Here is a 16675-nt window from a genome sequence, read left to right as displayed (position 1 = left end):
AACCAACACTGCAGATTTTGCTTCTGCAGAGTTCCAGGTTTAGGTCTTGGGTGTTCGGCTTATTCAGGTCTTCATTTCTTGTCTCAAGATTTACTTCACTAGAAATGAGCTTTTGTGAACCTTGCTCTCTAGCCTAGAAGCATTTGTCCTGCCTTGTATTTGCCAAAACTCCCATAGTTCAGACCCAAATATCTGTACTTGAGATCAGCCTCACATGTGTGTGAGCAGCTTGTCAAGTCACCCTGTGAACACACAGCCTGAGGAAGGGCATTGCCGGTGCCATCTTCCCAGCTCCCCTAGCTGATAGCACAGCCCTCCTGGTTCTGTTCTGAATCCTTGGTTTAGGAAGGAAGGGCTTGGTCCACCAGTGCTCTCAGAGACTGTGGCAGAACAGTTCGGCTCTAAAGGATAGGACTTAACAGAGGCCATCTTGACTTACATCTAGTTGTAGTCTAGAAAGACCTATGAGGATTCAGCTCTAATCCAATTCAAAACTGCTTTCTGTTTGTCATTTTTTTAACGTTGGTGCATTAAAAGATTGACACATGGCACACATTTGAAGATGATCACTCTCCACCTCCAGTAATTGTAGCTGCTGTTCCTTAGGATTCACTACACTACCTGGATCCATGCTACAAGCTTTTTTTTTTTTTTCCTATTTTTTTCAGACAGGGTTTCTCTGTGTAGCTTTGTGCCTTTCCTGGAACTTGCTTTGGAGACCAGGCTGGCCTTGAACTCACAGAGATCCACCTGCCTCTGCCTCCCGAGTACTGGGATTAAAGGCATGCGCCACCACTGCTCAGCCATGGGCCACCACCGCCTGGCCGCTACAAGCTTTCTGTTCATGGGCTTGTTTTGTTTCTCACACTGATACTGTAAGGTGCATATCATTCACATTTAACACATGAAATAAAACTCAGAGCTATTGGACAACTTGGTGCCATTTCTACAGTGAAGAACTGGCTGAGTCAGGAGTCCCCCATGGCTCTCTGGCTTCACAGCCTACACTGGTCAGCTCTGCCCTGTAAAGACAAAATGAGCTTGTCCTTGGAGGCCATCTGCTGTGTGTCTTGTCTGATACCAGCAGTCTGTAATGGTTCTGGTTTTTCTTAGTTATATCAAGGCACCTGCTCCAGATTCTTTGTCCTTTGGTGTTACCAAAAAGGTGAATGTTGGAATTGGCAGTTAGATGCTCTCTATGCTAACTTCAGATATTTTCCAGAGCATGTCTGGCAGATTACCTGTCCAGCTTTTGTTTAAATACCTCCAAGAGGAAGTTTGTTACTTTTTGCAACTGACTCCATTTTGTTGTTAATCAACTGAAGTTAAAAAGTATGTTTGAGAGCTGGGTGGTGGCCCACGCCTTTAATCCCAGCACTTGGGAGGCAGAGCCAGGCGGGTCTCTGTAAGTTCAAGGCCAGCCTGGGCTACAGAGTGAGTTGTAGAAAAGGCTCAAAGCTACACAGAGAAACCCTGTCTCAAAAAAACAATAAATAAAATAAAATAAAAAAAAAAAGAAAGAAAAAGAAAAAAGCAAGCATGTTTGGGCACTATATAGGCTGAAGGCAGGGGGATTGCTGTGAATTTGAGACTATATAGTGAGTTAGAGACTAACCTGGGCTATAGAGCAAGACCTCCAAAATAAAGGGAGAGAGATTATCACCTTACACAATAAATCACTAGAAAAGACTAGTCTAAGCAGCAACATAGTGCAGGCGGGCAAGGCACTTAGGATCCTCCAGTGAGCAGCAAGGTAAGGGCAGCACCTCAGACAGGTGGGGCCAATTAAACGAGGCACTGTAAATATTAAGGACAGCTTTTGGTGCTTAGGAAGCACTCTCCCAGAGGTTCTTACAGGGTCCCATGCAGAGGTGCACCTGCCAGTGCACTTTTGCATCTTTTTCACATAGTGGAAAGACAGACTGCCACTGGCTGCAACAGAGGCCTTGAGGGATGCCGGACCTCAGTCGAGACAGTGATTTATTAGAATGGCTTACAGGCTGTGCTACAGCTAGCCCAACAATGGCTACCTACCAATGGAAGGTCCAAGGATCTAGAAGCTGCTGAGTCCGTGAGGCTGGATGTCTCAGCTGGTCTTCAGTATACACTGGAATCCTGAGAAAGCCAGCTCTAATGCCAGTGAAGGAATGGACTTGCCATCAAAAGTGAGGGCATAGAGAATGCTTCCTTCTTACATGTCCTTTATAGAGGCTTACAGCTGGAGTTTTTCTGTGTCCCACCCTGTCCGCAGCCGCTCAGACCCAAGTAAACACACAGAGGCTTATATTAATTAAAAACTGTTTGGCCATTAGTTCAGGCTAACTACTGACTAGCTCTTACACTTAAACTCAGCCCGTTTCTGTTAATCTATATGTCACCATGTGTTCCGTGGCTTTACCTGTGTGCCATTACATGTTGCTCCCTAGACGGCAGGTTGACATCTCCTGACTCAGCCTTCCTCTTCCCCAAATTCTCCTTGTCTCCTTATCCCACCTATACTTCCTGTCTGGCTACTGGCCAATTATTGTTTTATTTATCAACCAATCAGAGCAACACATATTTTCCCAGCATACAAAAAGACATCCCCCCCAGAGGCTGCTAGCTGAAGGTATATATAGTCCAGATTAAAGGTGGATCTTCCCATCTCAAAGAAATGGATTAAAAATGGGTCTTCCCACTTCAAAAGGTTTAATTTAAAAAAAAAAAAATCCCTCACAGGTGTACCTAGCCATTTGGGTTTTAGTTAATTCTAAATGTAATCAAGTTGACAACCAAGAGTAGCTATCACACTCCCCTAACAGTGCAGAGATACGCAAGTGGCTGGGCTACCTAATGTCATTAGGCATCCTGCTTGTCACCTTTTCAAATTTAGACCTAAGGGAGACTGTCAACTTAATTTCCATTTGGATGACCAAACTTGATGCAACATATCATGCCGTGTGTGTGTGTGTGTGTGTGTGTGTGTGTGTGTGTGTGTGTGTGTGTGCGCGCGCGCGCGCGCGCGCGCGCGTGCGTGCGCGCGTGCAGACATGGTCTCACTGTGACCTAGGCTAGGAAGGATTTTCTGATATTAAAGAGAACTGACATAAGGAGACAGTAAGCAGCCTTGAGCAGCCTTGTTTGCTTTGTTTTTCTTGTACTGCATGTGAGATTTCTCTGTACATTGGGATATGACAGATATGACACATGATTACAGCTATAGACTTCTATAATTATATTCCAGTGGCACTCCAGTTTTAGCCTGGCAGGTCCCAAAGAAAATGCTCAGTGCTTTACACTGTGAGACCTGTGCCCTTTTGGATCAGTGACTGTGGCCCATGGTGTTTGGTCCTGTGATTGACCCTAGTGTGAGAATGGGGTCTATTGCCAATTCAAGGTACTGAGAGGACAAAAACAGTTCCTACTATAAACAGTAGCTACTTTTTAATTGTGTGCTGGTAGTATTTGAGAGTATGCTAACCGTCAAGAGTGTGTATCCTAGGAAAGGCCAGCTGGACTCTGTCTCCACGGTGGCTCTCACCCCAGGGACAGCCTGTCACTAGGCAATTATAATTTCAGAGAAGAAAAACTCTTTGTTCTTGGAATATTAGAAGAGAAGGTAGACTGGAAAGACCTTTCCAGCTACAGAGAGGAGAGGAAGGAGTTGGGTTTCTGCTGCTGAGAAAGTCAGGCCTTAGTTGGACTTCAGGCTGGATTCTAAGGCCAAAGTGTCACAAGGACCTGCCTCTCTCCAGATCGTGTGTCTGTTTTCCTTGGGATGGTTCTTTTGTTGGTCTGTTTGTCTTTCTTGAGACAGAGTCTCTCTGTGTAGCCCTGGCTACCATGGAACTCACTGTAGACCAGATAGACCAGGCTGGCATCAGCTCCCAGAGATCTGCCTGCCTTTGCCTCCTGAGTCTTGGGATTAAAAGTGTGTGCCACCATGCCTGACTTATTTTCGGATATCATAGTGTGACACACACACACACACACACACACACACACCCCACACAGCTTTGGTAGAAAGAGCTTCTCTTTGCCGAAAACCCCCTGGGTTTGGTTCTCATTGGTCCAGACCAGAGAGGTATCCAGGCTCAAGTCATCATTGTAGCTTAGAAGCTGAGATACAGGTACACACCCATGGATTGAGAGTTAATGACTAGTGGTTGTAGGACATGAGTGAACTACCACAGAGGGGATAAGTGTCTGGACAGGAAAAATCACCAGGCATCTAGGGCAGGCCTCTTCTTTCCCCAGATCTCTTCACTTTCCCCAGCCTACTCCCCTTACACACTTAACCCACTCTCTCATTACTCTAGGTCCCAAAGGACAATCCCCCTGAAGGGGGATCTGGGCCCAGACTAGGGGCAAAGGGAAATCTGCTTAGCTCGAGTGGCTGTGGTCAACTAAGAGCCATTTCAAGGATGCCTCTCTGTCTGGAACTGCTTCCTTCTGTCCCCAGGCAGCCATCTAGGTAGTCTAGTTACGTGCCTCCAGTTCTTGAGGAACTAGGAGTAAGCTCCTGGGTTACCCAGCGTTTATATAGTAGATGCTTGCCTGGATATAAGCTGTACTCTTCCCATCCCTACTCATGCCCACATAACTTTCACATTGCAGGGATCCAGGGACTGGGAACAAGGTTGAATGATTGACCTGTAAGGTCCTGTTAACCCATTCTGTTTTACATGGTTATCCAGATGGGTAGTGGCTTCTGAATGAGTCACTTATACATCAACCAATTCTCTTAGGACCCAAGGCTATGGTTCCTTTCCTAGTCACTGATACATCTATACTATGGTAGGTTTGAAATTAATCAGGCAACTATTTGTTCTACTTAACACATCCTTAGAGTATTAGCCATAATGAAGTCTTGGCAATTAGGAAAGTCTTTCTTGGCATACCACCATGGCCTGTAAGAGCCCAGAGGGTGTTCTCCAGCCTTGTTCTAGCTGGTATCAGCTGCCCTTCTGGACAAACTGGCTTCTATAGGTCAGCCAGTAGCTTTTATGAAGCTATAAGGCTGTTAAAATAGTACTGGCAGTGCTGGGACATGGCTAAGAGTCTAGCTGTTTATAACTGGTCTTAGCCAAATGCCCTGTCACCTTGGACAAGTTGTCATCAGTCCATGCTCACTGAAACACAGAAGCCTAGCAACAGCATCGCGCTTCTTACAGCTTGTGTGCTTGTTGCACATTAGCAGAGGAAGGTGGGACCCTGACCACATGCTATGTAGCAGAAGACAGCACCAGCCACCTGCCTGTTCACTTAAATACTTCCTGAGCCCACACAGAGAACCAGGCCCTGCACTGGAGAATAACATGCAGCCAGTCTGCTCCTAGGGACCTTACAGCTTAGTCGGGAAAAAGCCGTGAAACAAACTAGAGTTCTCTGGTAGAGGTCTTATTTTGGCAGTAGTCATGGTGATGAGCGGGTGCTGGGGGTGAGCAGGTCAGCTCCCACTCTTCCACATACTAGTCTGTTATCTGACCCCTTGGAATCTCAAATCTCCCATCTATAAAGCAAGAAGATGCGTAGGGTGGTTTTGAGGATTTTAGTTCCTTCACACATGGAAAACACTGGTTCTCAGTACCCCATAAACAGCAGCTATGACTATCTTTAGAAAGTGAAAGACCCCGAGTAGAACCTCTGTAGTGCACAGCATTCTGACACATTTTAGATTTAAAATAAGATTAAGCAAATCTTACCTTTATAATCAGACTACCACGAAAAAAAAAAAAAGATGGGAGTGGAAATCATTCTTATTCTGCATGGAATGCTAGGCACTCAGCAGAAAACATTTAATCCTTTCAACTGCCAATTAAGTAGGGATTTTCACAACCCATTTTACAGAGGAGGAAGCTAATTATCAGAGAAGTTTAGTAAATTTGCCCAGTGCCACACACCAGAAAACTGGCTGAACAGAATGCAGGCCAGCTTTTATCTGGATGCAAAGTCCATGTTGTATGCAGTTCTTCCCATGTCCGGGGTGGCAAAAGCAGTTGGCTCAGTGCCAAGCAACTTCCTGGTGTGTTCAGAGTTTCCATAGAAGCCGGACAGGCAATTGGGCAAGGTGGGTGTCTGGGAAAAGCTGCCAGAGTTGACTTTTTTTTTCCTTTTACATGTTTTAAATCTTTTTCCCCCCTAATGAAGGCCAAACAGAATACCTCTGCTGGGCAGATTTGGCCCTGCTGCTTGGCTAGCACTTTTCCAACCAGCCTTCTCTCTCTCTCTGTTCTCTATGTGGCTCTGGGCGATGCAACTCAGGACAAGCCAGGTAAACTTCTTGCATCGCAGGTTGGGATATCTAGTGCTTTTTTTTTTTTTGTTTTGTTTTGTTTTGTTTTGTTTTTCCGAGACAGGGTTTCTCTGTGTAGCTTTGCTCCTTTCCTGGAACTCACTTGGTAGCCCAGGCTGGCCTCGAACTCACAGAGATGCGCCTGCCTCTGCCTCCCGAGTCCTGGGATTAAAGGCGTGCGCCACCAACGCCCGGCTCTAGTGCTTCTTACATTTCACCATGCATAGGAATCACCTGAAGGTCTTGTTCGACCTGCAGGTCGGGCCTGGGAATTTTCTTTCCCTTGGGGGTAGGGGGTTGATTTCAGGTAGCTGAGGTTGGCCTAACTTGTAATCTTGAAGTCTTGCCCCTCCTAAGCAATTCCCGGGTGTTGCAAAATAAATAAATAAAAATGCTGGCCCGAGTTTTTCTGGAGAACGCTTGAGCTACATTCAACTCACTGGGGCAGCGATTGTCACAGAGAGGGCGGGTCTGCTGCGCTCTGAAGGTGTATCTGCTTGCCAGGCCTTCTGGGTTTGTTCAAGTTTGGGTTTATTTGGTCTAGCTGGCGAGAGGGCAGTCGAGGGCGAAGGTGGTGCACTGCCAAGCTACCTTTAGGGTCCTAACAGGAGAAACCCTGGAGGAGACGCAGGTGAACCACATGAGCACTCTCCGGCCGAGGGGCAGAAAGCAGGACCGAATCCTGTCCCCACTGGGGATTTCCGCGTATCCCATTCGTTCCTGTTTTCCCAGGATATCCCACGTGCATTCCATCCTCAAGTCCCTCGCTTGCAAGATCGGAGGTTTAAAAGCGGCTGCGCCGTGGAGCACTCCCATGGTGCCGCGCGCTGGGCGGGTTTGTATTTTAAATCCCCGCGGCCAATCAGCAACGCGCAGGCCCTTGTAACGTTCCCAGCGCTGCGTTTGAATTCGGGGAGGAGGTGAGCAGGGCAAGATCCTCTGCACCGGCCGGGCCAGGTCCGCGGAGCAAATTTAGGAGTATGAGTGCAGCGGCCAAAGCTGGAAAGCTGGCTCGAGCACCAGCCGACCTCGGGAAAGCCGGGGTCCCGGGAGATGCAGCTCCCGGTGCCCCAGTGACGGCCCCGCTGTCGAAAGAGATTCCGGAGGTCTTAGTGGACCCGCGCAGCCGGCGCCAGTATGTACGGGGCCGCTTTCTGGGTAAAGGAGGCTTTGCCAAGTGCTTCGAGATCTCAGACGCAGACACAAAGGAGGTGTTCGCAGGCAAGATCGTGCCTAAGTCTTTGCTGCTTAAGCCCCACCAGAAGGAGAAGATGTCTATGGAGATCTCCATTCACCGCAGCCTCACACACCAACATGTCGTAGGCTTCCATGGCTTTTTCGAGGACAGCGACTTTGTGTTTGTGGTTTTGGAGCTCTGTCGCAGGAGGGTGAGTGTTTCTGCTGCGGGACTGGGGCGCCCACACCGGGAACTAGCTGACAGAGGGGCACCGACGCCTTGGAGTTTCAAGCAATTATGGAAAGGCTTCTGTGGCACTCCGAGGTGCTGAGGCCAGGGTTCAGGGCAGGCGGAGCCGGGGACCTGTTGCTCTTAGGGACGGTGGCTCCTGTACGCAAGGGTGTGAGCAGGTGTAGAAAATGGGTGTTTAAAGTAGTTAACAAGGGTCCCAGGCTACTACTGCCGTGGACCTAGAACTTCCGGAATGGGACAGGATCGGGCGGTCGGAAGGGGTTGGGGGGAAGAGAGGCTGTTTGGAGTCAGACCTCAGAGCTTTCAGGAAAAGGAGAGGGTCTCCGCCGGGTGGTGGTGGCCCACATCTTTAATCCCAGCACTTGAGAGGCAGGGACAGATGGATCTCGGCGGGTTCGAGGCCAGCCTGGTCTACAAAGAGTTTCAGGACAGCTAAGACACAGAGAAACCCTGTCTCAAAGGAGAGGGTCTCTTGCCGGGAGGAAGCCCCTAGATAGGAGATCGAGAGGGATTGAGAGAAGACTCTGGGTAAGGGTACGAGTTAACAGGAGAGGGTCCTGTGAATGATAATGACCAGTGTATGGGCAGAACCATCAGAATCCTGCCAAGACATAAGGAATATGGGTTAATTTAAGTGGAAGAGTTAGCTAGTAACTAACCTGAGCCGAGCATTTATAATTAATATAGCCTCATAGTGATAATTTGGGGCTTGGTGGTCGGGACAGGAAACTTCTTCCCATACTTTACTCCCTAGGGCCTAGTCCTGGGCACCCTTTTCCTTTGGCTTCCGTAACTTCTTCCCTCTTCCCCAGTCCCTCCTGGAGCTGCACAAGAGGAGGAAAGCGCTGACCGAGCCTGAGGCTCGCTACTACCTGCGGCAGATCGTCCTGGGCTGCCAGTACCTGCACCTAAATCAGGTCATTCACAGGGACCTCAAGCTGGGCAACCTCTTCCTGAACGAGGATCTGGAGGTGAAAATAGGTGAGATGCTGGGCCTGCGGGTGCCTGGTGGTAAGGAGGGGAAATCTGGGAGAATGGGAGCCAGAGAAATGGAAGGCCCGTGGGAAATGAAGGTGCTGTCCTCCAGAAAGCCCTCTAGTCCAGAAATGGAAAGTGGGGGGCCCACAAGACAGCGTCTTACCTTTAGATGCATTGTTTTTTGTTTTTGTTGTCTTGTGTACCTCAATACAGTAGTTTTGAAGATAAGTTTCCTTGTGGGTGCCTCCCGCCAAATACTCAATCTCATAGCACTGAGCCGGGTCCTCAGTAGTCAGTTTCCTTTTTAGACTGGAGGTCTGGTCGTTTGCTGTGGAGCAACGCAGCAGCATTCCCTCAGCTGTCTCCTGAGCTGAAAGGCACCTGTTCCCTTGAGACTCTGATTTGCCGCGGTCCCTGAACCCCTGTCACTCACTCTTCTGAAACGTGTCCGTCGGCACTCGGGAAGAGTGTGTACTTGACTCTCTAGTGCATCCAATCCTGCCATCGTGTGTGTTTTAAATTTCATTTGTGTGGGAGGTGGGGATAGAAGGTAACTTTGGGGAGTCAGTTCTCTCCTTCCACTGTGTGGATCCCAGGGTCAACTCCAGACTTAGAGGCAAGCACCTTTCCCTGCTGAGCCATCTTACCACCCTAGCCGTGCCATCTAAGGATTATAAAGGGCAGTGGGGGACCAGCCGGGGCCAGCACAGTGGGCAGGTTCGGGGACCAGAGGCTGTGGAGTCTCGAGGCACTGGTTCAATGGTCAGGCCTGAGGCAGCTGTCTGCGACCACAGATGGCCCAGACCTAGCAGCTGAGCACCCTGTCCTCCTTCTGTCCTAGGGGATTTTGGGCTGGCAACCAAAGTGGAATATGAAGGGGAACGAAAGAAGACCTTATGCGGCACTCCTAACTACATAGCTCCCGAGGTGCTGAGCAAGAAGGGACACAGTTTTGAGGTGGATGTGTGGTCCATCGGGTGCATCATGTAAGTTGGGGATGGACTCCGGAGCTATTGGGTCTCAGTGGGGCTTTCAGAGGCATTTCACCCAGTTGACCTTAACCCTCTGGGTTCTTCTTCCTTAAACAAAGGCCATTTCAGAGAGCAGGCTGTCCACATGAATGCCCATCTTATCTGGTGTAGGCTGTAGGATTCCTGTAGCTTGGACTTATGGTCCAGGAAAGGGATGAGAAAGTCTCTACACTCTTTCAGTTCCTTGCTGCTTACTGAAAGTGTGCACAGGCCCAAACCATCAACACTTTGAAGGCTTGTTAGACTATAGAATCTCACTTCCGAACCTGGGTTTAATTAATAAAGCTTTGGAATCACCGTTGGGAGAGTTAGGTCAGCTGAAAGGCTCGTGGTAGGCAGAAGCCTCATCACGGTGGCCTGTGGTGGATAGCAGTGGCCTCTGGGGTCCTTGGGGAGTCCTCTGTTACTGCAGGCCAGAGCTGGGGAATCCAGGTGTTGTCGCCTGCCTTTTATTGAGGGCTTGACCCAGCCATTGGTTCCTGTGGCACTGGGAAGACTTGGAGATCATCCCCATCTGTTCTGTCAGTGAATCCAGCACAGCCCCTGTCCTCTAGACAGTGACTTCCGAGAGAATTTGGACTTCACTGGGAGTGTGAGCAAAGTCCTTCTTTGTGCTTCCAGGTATACCTTGCTAGTGGGCAAGCCGCCTTTTGAGACCTCGTGCCTAAAAGAGACCTACCTCCGCATCAAGAAAAACGAATACAGTATTCCCAAGGTGATGACACCACAATGGTTTAATATTTTATGTCTCACCCAAAAGCCATTCACTGAGCCTAGTTCTATCCTGGGACAGATAAGTCAGCCCTGCCTCTAGCATAGCCATGGAGAATGTATGTCTGAGGGCTGGCCTTGAACTCACTGCATGTTGAGTTTGAACGTGAGATTCTCCTGCCTCTACCTCCCAAGGGTTGAGATTATAGGCCTGCAGCACCATGCTGGCCTTATGGTATACTGGGAGCTGAACATGGCTTTGTGCTTATAGGCAAGCACTCAGCGGACTGAGCCCCAGGCCCAGCTTCCTGAATGGATGTAAAGCACAGGGAGAAAAGGAGGGAATAGAAGCAGACACACTTAAGCTTGGGGCATGGACCGTCTCTGCCCAGCTGAGCTGTATTTAACAGGCGGTGACTTGACACTTTGGAACCAGGCTTCCCATCTACAAAGTGGGAGTTTCTCCAAGGGCTTCCAATGACAAAATGACATCTATTTTCACAACCAATGGCATAAATCCATTTGAAGGGATATCCATCCCGTTTCTGGGGACTAGGGCCACATCGGACATACGGCCACTTTGAAATCAGTGTCCTTGATTTGTGTTTAGGGGAGCTATATCACAGGAAGTCAGCTCACCCCAGACAGTGTGGACTGGCTTGAGCCAGTGGTATATGCTGTGGTATATGCCCTGGCTTTATCACCTGTGCCGTGTGTATTCTCAGGCAGGGGCACTTCCTCCTGAGCCTGTTTCTTCATCTACAAGTGAGGTCTAATAGTGGAGTAGTCTTAACATTTGTAAGGCTGAGGCAGGAGGATCAAACGTCCCAGCCTCAGCTACATAGTGAGATCCTGTTTCAGTTCAAATTATATAGAGAGGGAGGTGTTTTGGTGAGGGCCAAATGAACTCATGTGCAGGAATATATTCCTGGTACATAAGCAGCATAGAGTTAATGCTGTGGCTGACAGGCCTGTGCTAGGTTTTATCCCACCTGGTGGTGTCCCAGGTGTGGTACTCCTCCCCCATTCTACAGATACATGGTGGTAAGCCCAGAAAGCCCAGGCTATTTGTCATAGCTGGAATCAAACATAGGTCTGGGGACCTGGAGGCCTATGTTCTCTGATGCCCCTCTGGTGGTAAATAAATGTCCTTTGCAAGGGCAAGGTGGGGAAATCATCCCAAGTTAATATTGAGAGCTTAGTGGCAGGAAATGATCCTTCCCACAAAGTAGTGTGACATTGGTCCTTGCTAAAGCTGAGTGTGGAGGGCCTGGTGGAACTTATGGTCACTGAGCTGTGGCATATTTGAGAAAGGAGCAACCGCGTGGCAGATGGGGTCCCTGCCTCATCTCACCTAGGCTCTGCCTCTCCCCTCCAGCACATCAATCCTGTGGCTGCCTCCCTCATCCAGAAGATGCTCCAGACAGACCCCACTGCCCGCCCCACCATTCACGAGTTGCTTGATGACGAGTTCTTCACTTCTGGCTATATCCCCGCCCGTCTCCCCATCACCTGCCTCACCATCCCACCAAGGTTTTCAATAGCTCCCAGCAGCCTGGACCCCAACAGCAGGAAGCCTCTCACAGTTCTCAATAAAGGTAAAACTCAGTCTCAGTAGGTGGAGCCCAGAGAGCCCAGATTTTCAGGGTGCATACGCCTTACTCTGCCCCCAGAGTTTGGTTCTATCCCTGAGGTCCGGTCCCTGGGCTCTTTTGCCCCTTGGCTGGAAAAACAGACTGAGTCAACCCATTGGGCCCAAGAAGGAGGAAATGGATAAATGAACATGAAGCCCAGGAAATTCTTTTTGATTACCTTTAAAAACCCCTAACATCTCTGGGTGGTGGTGGTGCACGCCTTTAATCTCGGCACTCTGGAAGCTGAGGCAGGTGGAGGTTTTTGTTTTTGTTGTCTTGTGTACCTCAGTACAGTTTCAGTTCAAACAATACAGCTGAGACAGGTTTGAGGCCAGCCTGGTCTACAGAGTGAGTTCCAGGACAGTCAGGACTGTTAATAGAGAAACCTTGTCTCCTAAATCCAAAAAAGAAAGAGTTCCTAACGTCTCTCTTGCATGTTTTTTTGAGAATACTGGAACTTGTCAGGTACATACATGGAGTATAACGTGGCACCCATCCTCAGTTCTCATTCTCAGCCACCCGGGTTCACTCTTTGTACATTTCATCCCTTTGAGTGCTTGTGTTTTGTCTGTCAGGAGAAGGTCTCTCACTGTCACCAGGCTGCCCTGGAGTCAGTCCTTCTGCCTAGGGCTCTGGATTGCAAGTTTGTCAGTACATCTCACTTTTGAAATGTCGCTACAGCCAACTCCAGCAGTCTGCCAGTTTACACTTAAGTACGTTTGTGAGTTCGAGGCCAGCCTGGTCTACAGAGCTAGTTCCAGGACAGCCAGAGCTGTTAGAGAAACCCTGTCTGGAAAACAAATAGGTAGAAGAATGAACAGGACGCCTCTGACCCTCCTTTCCCAGTCTGTTTACATTTCTTCTGAGGTTTGCATCATCAGTCCCCTAAAAGTTTCTCTTTCTTGACTGTGAGAGGGAGCTTTCCTCTGCTGGTAATGCTTCAGTGTATACTTCTTGAAAACAGCCATGACAGACGGCAGCACAGCCTTCAGGACTGTGAGCATTAACCTAATCCCATATTGTCTTAACAATTCCTTTTTTTTAACGCACTTTTTTTTAAAGATTTACTATGTATATAGTGTTCTGCCTGCATTTAACACACTTTTTTTGTTTGTTTTAACTATTCCTCCTTCCTTTTTGTTTTTTGAAACGGACTATGAAGCCAAGACTGGCCTCAGGTTGGAAATCTGCCTCACCGCTCACCCTCACCCCCCATTGCTGGACCTATAGGAATATGCCACTGTATTTAGCATTACTTTTTTTTTTCTTGCAGTTTTAGTTTTCCTTAATATATTTCATTAAGGGTTATAGCTTGAAGGGCTTTGTTTCTCTGTGTGATATACCGCCAATTTAATATAAAATTCTCAGTTCATCTGTTTTAATTAGATTTACATTTTTAGGCAAATGACTTGCAATGATTTCATTTTGGGTTTGGTGCTTGGAGACAGGGCCCCATGTTGTTCAGGCTAGCACTGAACTCACAAATGCTGGGATTACAAATGTGTTCCTCACCCCTGACTCAATGACTTGGTTTATTTTGGAATAATTTTAGGGCTATACAAAAATGTTACAAACCAAATAGAGCTGACTTTCCATGTACCCTCCTTCAGCTTCCTCCACTGTCAGCATCTCTACCATAGAATAATTACCAAAGCTACAACGTCAACCATAGATAATCCTGTCAACGAACTCTAGCCCTCACGTCAATCACATTCCCCATTAACACCACCTTTTCCTTACCAGGATGCAAGTCAGTACCCCACATGACATTTAGTGACCTTGGCTTCTTAGTTTCCTCTAGCCTGGGACAGCAGGCTTTTTCCTTATGTCTCTGGGTTTTTCCTTAAGTCTTGCTAATGAGTATTTCCTGTTGGATTTGTTGCTTCCGCATGATTTAGGAAAGGTTCTACATTCTGAGTAAGAATGCTACAGGGGGGATATGTTCTTCTCTGTGTCAGGGAGACAAGGCTGTCTCTGCTGCAGGTACTGTGTCTTTGGTAATTGATAAGTATCTTGCAAGAAGTTGTTTGAAAAGCTATTGCTCACCAATTTTAAAGATTTATTTATTATGTATACACAAGAGGGTGCCAGATCTCATTACAGATGGTTGTGAGCCACCATGTGGGTGCTGGGAATTGAACTCAGGACCTCTGGAAGAACAGTCGGTGCTCTTAACCTTTGTGCCATCTCTCCAGCCCGCCCACCGATTTTAGCACCCACCTGTGGGTGTTGGTGTAGCAATTATTACTGTAATTTTTTTTTTTTTTAATTTTTGAGACAGTGTCTTATGTGACCCAGGCTGCTTGGAATTCACAGTAGCCAAGGATGACCTTGAACTTCTCCTCTTCTGCCTCTATCTCCTGAGTGCTAGGATTACCGGCATGGGCCACCATGACAGTTTATAAGGAGCTGAGAATCTTAATTCAGGGCTTCACACTAAACAAGCACGCTATTGATGGAGTTATCACCGAGCCCCTTTTCTGTTATCCTTCCTGTAGTGCTGGACTTGAGGAGTCCTGTCTTATGGGGGGAGGTGTTAAAATACTGCTATTCAAAGGGGGGTTTGTTTGTTTGTTTTGTTTTGTTTTATTTTAATAAACTAGCATCAAAGAAAATATATTTTCCAAGCTTATCCAAAGGTAGAGAAGTATATAATGTGCTAGGTGTTCCTGGGGTGGTCCTTCTCCATTTCCAATAGTTACATTTGGACAGGCTTGATTTTACGTATTCTGCAAACACTCATTTTGTTTTTACTGTGTATGGGTGTTTTGCATGCATATGTGTATGTGCATCACATGCATGCCTGGTGACCACAGACACCAGAAGATGGCGTTAGATCCCCTGGAAGTGGAGATACAGGTGGTTGTGAGCCTCCATGTGAGTGCTGAGAACCAAAGCCAGGTTCTTTGCAAGAATAGCCAGTGCTCTTAATGTCTGGGCCATCTCTCCAGCCCCTTTTTGACTAGTTTTAAATTAGATCTTGGGTAGTTTATTTCACACTTAAATTCTTAATATAGCATGGTGGGATTTTTGATGTTTTTTAATTGAAAATTTAAGAAATGTCCTGTTTCACAGAAGCGCTAACACATGCTGGTTTGGGGAAATGGATCTTTCAAGCGTAAGGACAGCAAGAGTGACCAGCATGCCCCCAGCCACCACAGGCCAACTTCATGCTTCAGTGTGTATTTCATTAGACGCAGTTATCTGTAAGCACACAAAGCAATTGGCTACACTGTGCTTCACCCATCCTTCCACCTTCCTGGAAGCACAAGGTGACCTTCATTTGTGACCTTTGCTTGAAATGGTACCTTCAGGCTGCCTCCCTGAGTGACGGCCACAGCTGCTGTCCTGGAAGGCCAGGCTGTTAGAGCAGAGGCCTGAGCACCTGCAGCTTTGTGGCCTCTCTGTAAGCACCACATACCTGACACACAAACCTGGTACTGACTCAGTTCCCCACAGCAGTGATGCCTAATGGCTACTGTGGGAACAATGCTAGCCTCGGCGGGCCGTGTGCTCCCTCCCCCAGTTTTGTGCCTGGCCAGTGACGGTGTCGCCTTCTTAGGTGTGGAGAACCCCGTGCCGGACCGTCCCCGGGAAAAGGAGGAACCAGTGGTTCGGGAGACAAACGAGGCCATCGAGTGCCACCTCAGTGACATGCTGCAGCAGCTGACCAGCGTCAATGCCTCCAAGCCCTCCGAGCGAGGGCTGGTGCGGCAGGGTGAGTCCCGCAGGGGCTGCACATCTGGAGGAGGCAGGGCGTCTCAAATCGGCAGAGCGCCCTTTTCCTATAGCTCAAAGTCCAGATGAGTTAGCAGCACACCCAAGGCCCTCCCTGGCGTACCTTCCGCCTGTTTCTGCCCCGTCTCACTCTGTAGGTGACTGATAGGTCACCTCTGCATGGCTGCGTCTTTTGTCTCCCTTGGTCCTCAAGAGCCTCAGGCCAGCTCCAGCCTCGGGGCTTCTGTGCCCGCTGTCACCTCCCTGACACCACTGCAGCACTTCCTAACCTGACTTAATTCTCCATAGCATTTCTTCCCCACACGTTTGTGTCGTGGCCGAAGGGACTCGCGTGCACTGAGTTGGTTCTAGTGTCGCGGGAGTTGTCGGGCCTGCTCCGTTTCTTCACCACTTTAGTCTGGGGCACTGGGCTTTCCCAGCCCCGATACTAATGACAGAGCAGCTTAGAGACTTTGATCACTCTTCATCCCTGTGGTTGGAACGTGGGTCCTTCCAGAAGCCTGTTTTTTTTGTTTTTTTGTTTTTCTATCCTCACCTACCACAGTCCCTGGGACACAGAAATGGGGCCCACTTATTGAAGTGGGGCTTGGTGTCCTGGGCTGCAATTTTCCATTTGGGTATCTAGGTTTGTGATGTCAGGCTCCTCCCCAGGCTTCATGGGGGTGCTCCCCATCCCCCAGCCCTGGAGGAGGCTGCCTAAGAAGACAGGAGAAGGGATTGGCCTAACCAGTGCTCTATTTCTATCCCAGAGGAGGCTGAGGATCCTGCGTGCATCCCCATCTTCTGGGTCAGCAAATGGGTGGACTATTCGGACAAGTATGGACTTGGTAGGTGTCTCCAGAATTTGGGATGGGCAGGAGATGGTATGGCCATGGTAGGT

The 16675-nt window shown here is 48.4% G+C and overlaps 1 protein-coding gene across 1 annotated transcript in view; it reads left to right on the top strand.

The window, feature by feature from the left end:
* The first annotated feature begins 6420 nt into the window (after nucleotides 1-6420).
* The window catches only part of Plk1 (polo like kinase 1), an 11545-nt gene continuing 1290 nt past the window's right edge, over nucleotides 6421-16675 (top strand). The window contains exons 1-7 of the mRNA XM_028867865.2: nucleotides 6421-7662; nucleotides 8516-8684; nucleotides 9523-9667; nucleotides 10334-10427; nucleotides 11802-12021; nucleotides 15620-15775; nucleotides 16545-16622. Of these exons, the coding sequence (XP_028723698.1) occupies nucleotides 7255-7662; nucleotides 8516-8684; nucleotides 9523-9667; nucleotides 10334-10427; nucleotides 11802-12021; nucleotides 15620-15775; nucleotides 16545-16622 (1270 nt within the window). The 5' untranslated portion in view covers nucleotides 6421-7254. The remainder of the gene's footprint in view (nucleotides 7663-8515; nucleotides 8685-9522; nucleotides 9668-10333; nucleotides 10428-11801; nucleotides 12022-15619; nucleotides 15776-16544; nucleotides 16623-16675) is intronic.

The sequence above is a fragment of the Peromyscus leucopus genome, chromosome 1 (genome assembly GCF_004664715.2).
Source record: "Peromyscus leucopus breed LL Stock chromosome 1, UCI_PerLeu_2.1, whole genome shotgun sequence".
NCBI classification, from domain to species: domain Eukaryota; kingdom Metazoa; phylum Chordata; class Mammalia; order Rodentia; family Cricetidae; genus Peromyscus; species Peromyscus leucopus.
Note: the sequence above shows the minus strand (reverse complement) of the source record. Positions and strands in the feature narration are given on the sequence as shown.